This window comes from Pristiophorus japonicus, chromosome 1, assembly GCF_044704955.1.
Source record: "Pristiophorus japonicus isolate sPriJap1 chromosome 1, sPriJap1.hap1, whole genome shotgun sequence".
Classification (NCBI taxonomy): domain Eukaryota; kingdom Metazoa; phylum Chordata; class Chondrichthyes; family Pristiophoridae; genus Pristiophorus; species Pristiophorus japonicus.
In genome coordinates this window covers 418,986,093-418,995,534 of record NC_091977.1, presented here as the reverse complement: position 1 = coordinate 418,995,534, position 9,442 = coordinate 418,986,093, and the positions used below count along the sequence as shown (strand labels likewise).

General features: G+C 38.0%; 1 protein-coding gene across 1 annotated transcript; it reads left to right on the top strand.

Annotated features, from left to right (window-relative positions):
• The first annotated feature begins 2,182 nt into the window (after positions 1-2,182).
• Positions 2,183-3,184, top strand: LOC139259881 (neuropeptides B/W receptor type 1-like). Its single transcript, XM_070875802.1, has one exon. It carries the CDS (start codon positions 2,183-2,185, stop codon positions 3,182-3,184), a length of 1,002 nt encoding a protein of 333 aa, XP_070731903.1.
• The last annotated feature ends 6,258 nt before the right edge of the window (positions 3,185-9,442 follow it).

Genomic DNA, 9,442 nt, shown 5'->3' with positions numbered 1-9,442 from the left:
AGTCCCATAGAAAGTATGTGGACAAGTCTGAGTGTAATGAACAACTGGCGTTATTCATTTGCCACTGAGAGCAAAATCTGGCCCATCATAGAATGGTTACAGCACCGAAGGAGGCCATTCAGCCCGTCAAGCTTGTGCCACCTCCCTGCAAGAGCACTTCAGCGAGTCCCACTCCCCCGCCCTTTCCTCGTAGCCTGTGATTTTTTTTTCCCTCGGGTACTTTTCAAATTCCCTTTTGAAAGCCACCATTGAATCTGCCTCCACCACCCTTTCAGGCAGTGCATTCCAGATCCTAACCACTCGCCAGTAAAACAAGTTTTTCCCCATGTCATCTTTGGTTCTTCTGCCAATCACCTTAAATCTGTGCCCTCTGATTCTCGACCCTTCTGTCAATGGGAACAGTTTCTCTCTATCTACTCTGTCTGGATCGCTCATGAAGGTACTCAAATGCAAATGAGAATCCATATAACAGACTAACATCTGAGATTGCCCTGAGATGGTAACATAAATATAGTGCATTGTGGGAGGCACTTTATAATTCTCAACATAAACACTCCAGGTGGATAAAGGCCTGAATTAAGGGAAAGGGGGCCGTGCGGGATGTTGTCCGCATTTAATATCATCATTTAGTGAAGTAATGAAGTCTCCCAAAATTGCAACCTGATTAACCTGAAACGTTAACTCTGTTTCTTTCTCCACAAATAATGTCCGACCTGCAGTGTGCTTCCAGCAGTCTGTTTTTATTTCACATTTCCACCAGTCCAGTATTTTAAGTTTACGCTCGTTTTAATATATCTCCCACCTTCCCCTCAAGAATCGCTGCGTCTTCTGGAAGTAATACTAGATTCCTATCAAGTAATTATATCTCCGTTTATCCTGTTGCGTTTCCACAATCGTTAGCCATTGATTGGCGTCAATTTCAGATTGCAATTCAGTGCGTTATTAACTACAAAACATACATGTATTTACTCCAGGTTCTAAAATCAAAGGGGAAAAATGCGCATCAGATCTCATCAGCTGCCTCAAACCTTTCTGGTTTCAAGTCGACCACCCACAAAATTGCAAGCCGAAGTCTCAAATATTACAATATTACACCTGTCACGGATTATTAAACTCAGTTGGTGACTTAAAAAAGTCCGACGGCTTTCCAGCTCCTGGCTGAAATTAAGTTATCCCTCCGCCCCGCCCCTCCCTGCTTAAAAGCTGAGAATGAGGAGGTGAATGTGCTGGGAGGGTAATGGACTTGATCTCTGGTTCCTATGGTGAAAGGTCTTAGCGTCCACTGATTTGTGTCTGTGTTCAAATCCGCAGAGAATCACAAGACAGCCGGACAAGTCTGACTCTGACATCAGAAAACAATTTCTACACCAGCATCATCTCGGCATCAGCAGTGCAAGTTAGTTCAGACAGCGGGTTAACTGTTTGCAGCGAGCTATCGCTGCATCTAAGCGGCAAGGTATGTAAGTTTAAGTCGCACTGTGTATGTTGCATGCTTAAGTGAGCTAGAAAATAATTATATTAGGCATTTGTGGCAAATAAAATTGCAATCCTAGTACGGAGGTAGCGTAACGATCAAATGTAATAGGAAGCTTTTGCTCCGTTGTTTTTGTTAAATTTTATTTGACAGTGGGAATCGTTTGGTGCTAAATATTTGCACTTTTTTCTTGATCTATTTAGTAACCGTTGATGACTTCTACGAGAGATGGCAATGACTTCGCAGCAATTTGAAATAAAATTAGAAAATCCAGTTAAAATCATAACTAGAGGCTGCAACTGATCGCTATAATTTTTTTAAATGGAGGGCCGAAGGATTGCTAATATATATTGATAGATTATAAAAATCCTCCAGTCATTGAGGAAAATGAGGGACTGCTGTTTTCTCAGAGAATAAAAGACAACACATTAGGGGTTTCTTTCTAGAAAGCGAATTATCGTCTCATTTAACCTCAAAGTACAATGAGTGTTCGTAAGATTTCCTGTCGTATACTGTCACTGGGTTAGCTTTACAATGAAACTTTGATTTTTATGTTCAGTTAAAAACACCAGTGTCTAATCAAATTGCCAATAAATGCCAGATGCTCTAAATGAAGTCCCCAAACCAGTCCAATGTTTCTTTTGGCGTTCTTTTTACTATCATCTTTACGCTAAATAAAACTGCGACCGATTCCGCCGCATTGAAAACATGGAAAATCTTTCTTCCAATCCAGTATCTCTGAACATCTCATGCAAGGACGAGCAGGCGAGTTGTTTGCCTGCAAATGACAATGGGATCAATTCGACAGGGCTAGGTCCCTACCCTGACTTTTACATCGCCATCCCCATCATATACTCTGTCATATGTGCTGTCGGGTTAACGGGCAATACGGCCGTGATCTATGTTATACTCAAAGCGCCGAAAATGAAAACAGTGACAAATATGTTCATACTGAATCTAGCCATCGCGGACGAACTTTTCACGCTGGTTTTGCCCATAAACATCGCGGACTACCTTCTGCTTCAGTGGCCTTTTGGCGAGCTGATGTGTAAATTAATAATTTCCATTGATCAATACAACACCTTCTCCAGCATTTACTTTTTAACTGTTATGAGCATTGATCGCTATCTGGTGGTCCTTGCCACCGTGAGGTCTAAGAAAATGTCCTATCGCACTTACAGAGCGGCTAAAATCATCAGTATCTGCGTTTGGCTCTTCGTCACCATCATCATTTTGCCCTTCACGATTTTTGGCCAGATCCACGATGACGAGGGCAGGCTGCAATGTGTCTACGTGTTCCCACATCCTGAGATTCTGTGGTGGAAAGCTAGTCGGATTTACACTCTTTTAATGGGATTTACCATCCCAGTGTCCACAATCTGCATCCTGTACACAATGATGCTGTTCAGGTTGAGAAACATGCGCTTGAACACCAACGCCAAGGCTCTGGACAAAGCGAAGAAAAAGGTGACATTAATGGTGATGATTATCCTAGCAGTCTGCCTTTTCTGCTGGACGCCCTACCATTTGAGCACGATAGTAGCGTTAACAACAGATATTCAGCAGACCACACTTATCATTGGAATCTCCTACTTTATCACCAGCCTAAGCTACGCTAATAGTTGTCTTAATCCTTTCCTATATGCATTTCTAGATGATAGTTTTAGAAAGAGCTTTCGGAAGCTGCTAGAATGCAGAACAGCACCCTAATGAATCCATCCAATTATTGAATATTGCAGGCATTTGTAAACTATCATTTGCTTCAATTTCGTTGCGTTGTAAATATCTTCAGAAATGTATTCGATACGTTAAAAATACATTTAATGAGATGATTATACCCAGGGGAATCAAATAAAGATGTAAATTGCCTCCACAATTTCTACAGTATGATATGTATATTGGACCTAAATGTGTATGGTATTAAATATTGCATGTATTTAACTTGAAGACCAAGATAAAGTTGCTGTGAACGTTTGCATTGTTACTGTATTATATTCTATTAACACACTAATATATAACACAAAACACAAATATACAAAACTGATGTTCGTGAAAACAGTTGTGTATTGGCCCTTACTCAGTAGCAATTTAGATATCAGGCAAAATCCCCCATATATGTTTTAAAATAGGCATGCTCTAATATAGTTTGGTTATAATAATGCATTTTCACTCAAACTTTCATTACAGACGTAAGCTCAAAACTTTATGGCCAAGGTGTAAACTGAGCAAATTATAAATCAATGTATACTCAGCTAGTGTTAAATATTATGAAAAACAATAGTTCCTTCACCAATTTTTCAGAAAAAATAAATCAATGCCTTAATTTGCATTCCCCTTGATAAAATCTTTAGTAAATGTTTCTTATTCATCATTTTGGCTGCTGTTGTGTTTATATACTAAGGAAATTCTGCAATCACTATTAGAAAATAGGAGGTTTCCCAATGTAATCATGTTCCACCTTTCATCTAATATTAGTTGCTTCATAGCAAGAGGTTTGCCCTTAATATAGTTTCTTTGAGCTGTGACAAATACACTGTAGTTAAACAAATTTTTCTCAGCTAGTCATGTTTGTGTAAATCACACAAACTGATTACAAATTAGTACAATTCTGTTTCATATTTATAAAAAGAGATAGATGGCAGTATTTTGGAATAGTCCTTACATTTCTGATTCAAATCAAACCCAAAGGGATGAAGGTTTCTTGCTCTTGACAACTGGTAAGAGTCTTGAGATCGATTCAGATAGCTTTAAATAGTGGACAAAAAAATGCAAAAATTGACCCTTCAATTGGTCAGTCACTTTGCGAGAAGCCAAAGGTCCAGAAGGTGTAGGTAACTGGTCATGTTGGTGCAACAAAAGATATTTGTTGTGACTGAAGTTGAAGTGGATTTTCAAGGTAACATTTTGGGATCCTTATATTGGTTTTCTCTATAATTCCCTGAATCCTCAATTCGATCATTTTTCTCCATTATTATGCCTTGTTCATGATAACTTGAGCATCATTCATCTGTGAGAAAATTCTGTTGCATTTAGGAGAAAAAGCCTAAAAAGTATTTTTCAGGATACTTTAAAATATTGAAGACCTCTTTTCCCATAACCTATATTACTAACTATATAGAGAATATACTCCTGTGGATTATCGACTTTACAATATGATTCAATTGGAAATCTTTTGCAGGTATTTTTGTAGTTAGTAATCAGCCATGTGGCATTCTCATGTGCATTTCTTTGGAGCTGCCTAATGTATGTTATTGAAAGCTAATGATCTCATTACACGTAACATGGGACACTGATGTGTTTTATTCTTACTCTAAATATTTCAGATATTTACAATTTTTTCTGTAGCTTTTTGCGTTTAGTACAAAAATGGCTAGTGTGATCCATATATTAAATATGCATATATTATTTACAAATATTGTATCATAAGTGATCTTTAATTGCATCAGTACAACAATGTAATCCTTTGTTTTCAAAACAAACCTTAATAATCTTTCAATGATGTGTTTCCTTAAAGTTATTTTACATGCATTTAATTTCTTGAGTTAATGAATTATTGTAAGATTTAGTTTGCGATTTCATTTTTTGCCTCCGCAGTATCTTAGTATTAATGTGCACACTGGAACAATTTTGAGAATTAAGTTATTTAAAAGCCTTTAGTGAAGTTGTTTCTCTGCTATTTTTGCGATCAGTATAGAACATTTTTATATATTCAGCTACTGTAAAATAAAACAAGCTGCAGACCTTTTGAGACTATAAATTGCATAGAACTAGCAATCCTAGTAGTAGCAATAGCAGTAATATTAGATCGCTAAATCTATTCTTCTGAACTATAAAGTGCTAACTCGTATCACATCTTTTGGCAGAAGAAACATGCTTCTAAATAGATTCCAGAGGATAATTAAGAACATTTTATTATTTTAAAACTGATCCATTCATAAAAATGATCACCCAAAATGCCGAAGTTTCATCTTGTGCCTTGGACTTTGCTTTTAATCACTTTACATTAAATATTCAAAAATAGTAAATAGGATATATATAAAAAAGGCCTAAGTAGGCTTTTTTTTGTTGAAAAATGGGCATAATGTTGAAGCACCAGTAAAATCACAGGAAAGAATGTTCTTGAAATGTGCGGTTCCATCAAAGGCTATTTTGTTAGCAGGAAAAGCACCAATCGTGGCACACCTGCCACAATGATCCTTTACTGCTTCTCTAGCATCTAACGAGGCAGCATCTAATTAATCTATATAAATGTAATTTTAATTTGTTAATCCAGCTGTGGAGTGTGCAATGATGGTAGGAAATGATTCACATTTTACCAACCTATCCCTGATAGCCACCATTGTGGTCTACCACAAGGACATTTTCTGGAAGGAAAAGACAGTCCCATATATATAAGCAAGCAGGCAAGTATAGGAGTATGATGGCCTCTCGCAGATCGGGGCCTCCATGCTGCTCTGGGCCGCTGCTCGTCGCTCCTTTTATGGCCCGGACCTGCCGCTGATGGTCTCTCGCAGGTCAGGGCCTCCACACTGCCTTTTAATGGGCTGGTGTGCAACGGCCACCAAACATTAAAAAAAAATCCATGCTTAGGCATCTTCCACCCTTGAGGATGTAGTTCAGGTTCTTCTTTTGAAACACCTGTGAACTCATCCTTTTTTTTTTGGCGTGGAAGCAAGTCATCCTCATTATGAGGGACTGCCTATGATAATAGGAGTATGTGGCAGAAACAGTAAACTCTGAGGGTGAAATTGCCCCATTTTATAGCCCCGTTATCACCTTCAGGGGGGCTATAAAAGGGTGCAATAGTGCTTTTGCCCAAGGGAAGGGGAGTGCTACCGTCTCATGGGAAATTGCCCCGGAGGTTTGCCGTGTGCTGTCCTGGCAGCACCAGCATGGTTAGTGCCCTGGGCCGACGTGCAACCAGTGGTTACATCATCGCTGTGTGTGCCAAACCCTCATCATCCCACACTGATCCCTTTCCGTCCCACGGGGGAAATTGCCGCAAGGCTGGCACAGGCAGATGCGAATGCCAACTTCGCTGGTCGTGAAACTAGTGGACATTCGCTGCTGGGGTGCCCTTTAAAGGAGAGTCCTTTAGCACCCTATGCTGCCATCTACTGACAAAAGAAGATTAAAAATAATTCAGCAAGTTCCTCAGATGCCTTGGTGAGCAGGTGCTGCAAGTTATGCACTCTTTTGCCCTCTGCTCTTCTGGAGTTTAATTCCCTTGCTCCATTTGGACTCTGCTGATTAAAGTTGCACAGTTCTTAATAATTGATGATAATTAGGCCATAATGAGCAAAAGTGGGCTTTTTTCTCATTGCTAACTTACTCCAAAATTTCCTGAATTTCTAATTAGAATGCTCCGCTGCAAGCATAGCACTGAATCAGGTGTAGTGCAATCAATGGGCAATGTATTGATCACATAGCACCTCGTAATGGTGATATTAGTGCTGTACTCACTAGAAATGCTGCAATAAAAATAAGTCATTTCACTGCTTGACTTATATACATACAACCTTTGCTGATCTCCAGTATAAATGCCATTAATTTGTAAAGCATTCAAGTGCATAACTTATAATAATTGGGATGAGTCAGTTTCACAATGTAAAATAAGCATGTGAAAAGGTAAATATGTATCAATTCTATTTAGATCTGTACAAAAAGATAGATTTTTATATATATAATTTACCATGATGTAGATATTGAAGAGTTGACCCTTGATTATGGTTGACACTGTTTCAGTGTAGCATTAGAACATACATATAAAAGTGTCTTTAATCCCAGAAGTTTGTTAGAAGCATGTCACTTCAGAGAGAAGGTGTTGTGCTCTGAAGCCTCAATAGCAGGCTTTTTGCTTCATGAAATAGATAATAAAGCATCTTACTTCTTCTTTTCTGAACTGACAGGATTGACAAGCTGTATATTAGGTCAATTTCATCATCATTAATTAATTTATGTTCCCCTAACAGGAACAAGTTGTCATGTTGTGTTTTTATTGAGTCTCAGCATATTGTATTGATACTCAAGTCTGTCTATGGTACAGAATAGCAACAATATCATGGATAGGCTATCTCTGATACAGAATAGCAACAATATCATGGATAGTCTGTCTATGGTACAGAATAGCAACAATATCATGGATAGTCTGTCTATGGTACAGAATAGCAACAATATCATGGATAGTCTGTCCATGGTACAGAATAGCAACAATATCATGGATAGTCTGTCTATGATACAGAATAGCAACAATATCATGGATAGTCTGTCTATGGAACAAGAGAGAGTAGATAAAGAAATAAATGAATGTGTATGTATATTAAAAAAAAGATATAATGTGACAAAGTCAACAATGCGTTTATTCTGTTTTACCATATTTGCAACCCCCATCCACACAAAAGCATCCATAACTTTCCTATACAGTATTTTCCTGTGGCTTGGCATACATTTATCAATATATTCTTATTTACCAGCACTGTGGTATGTTAGATCTTCATAATTTCTCTCTCATATCAGCTCATACATATGTAAGACACAGTTTGTATATGGTAAAGGAATGTTCTTTTAGCACTAATTGATTCCCGAAATTAATTTGTGCTAACTACTTGATCAGATGGAAATCCTGTCCCCGTGCCCAAGGATTAGCATTTCACTCTATGATATCTTCACTAATTTTCTGATAGCATAAGCAGTAAGAATTCTGCTTCAGTATGCGAATGAATGACAATAGTCATGCTGTCTCAAGACTCAAGATACCCAAGATACTTTCACTGCAAGCTGCAGCACCATTTCGAGAGGCTACGTATGTGTAAATTGAACTGCTGACGGATCCTTTAAACACATAAATCACATTGCTGCCAGGTCACCATTGCCATTATTTTTCAGTCTAAATGGCAGTGGAAAGGAAACAGGCAGTGATTAAGAAAATTTGCAGGCATTATTCAATTTAATGGAAGGCGGAGCCACGTTGATTAACTTTTTAATGTTCAGTGAGATTGATGGTGGAGTGGCACAAAAGTTACAGGAAATTATGGCATAGCATATGTATACCATGATTTTCACTTTCTTTTATGGCAAAAAACATGTTCTACAACATAGATATGCTCCGGAAATTCTCTCCCATCTGAAACTGCAGAAAGGAATGCATATATTTGCATGCAGACATTTATATGTCTGCAGTACATGACACAGAGGTAGCTGCAATAATTAAGATGCAGATAAACTTATTATTACTATGTTTTGCAATATGCTACATATGAATTCAAAGCATACAGAAATAATATTCATTCTCCACTTTTGATTTGTATTCCATAAGCATTTGTAAACAAATTATGGTACAATTCTTTAAGCAACATTTTTTTTTAAAAAGCTTCCTCAGATGATGCAGAGTCTAAAGTCTTATTTTCATAAATTAGACTGTCATATTTACATATATGATACAATTATATCCCAAACAATGGCTGATTTATTGTCTTGTCCGTAGATAATAATGAGAAGGAAGTGGTAAAAGATATGTTGAAATGAGAAAAAACTGTCACAGTAAAATGCAATTTTTCCTCATAGAACATATTAGCCTGGAATTTATGGTTAGCGGCAAAGCAAAGGCTTTTCCAGCTGGCCCCAAAGAAAGCTGCCCACAAAGATCTTGCATTCTCTGTAGCAAGAAATGTGCCTTTTTCGATGCGTAAGTGGTTTCACTGTAATATAATGGGGAATCCCTAGCACACCCTGCTGTGATATCAACAACCTGTCGAAGCAGCCAATCACAGTGCAGAATTCTCACAGTCCGGGAAGCAGGAGATGAAAAGTTGCTTTTATCTCCATGTTTAAAAAATGTTACAGAGAGCAAAACAAAGGGTTCAATTTTCCCGGGTCATTTGCGCCGTTTTTTTGGCGCGCGCCATTTTTTTTGGTGTAATTATTTAATTCAAAGTTTCCCCCTGGAATTTGTGCCGGCGTGACTGCTTT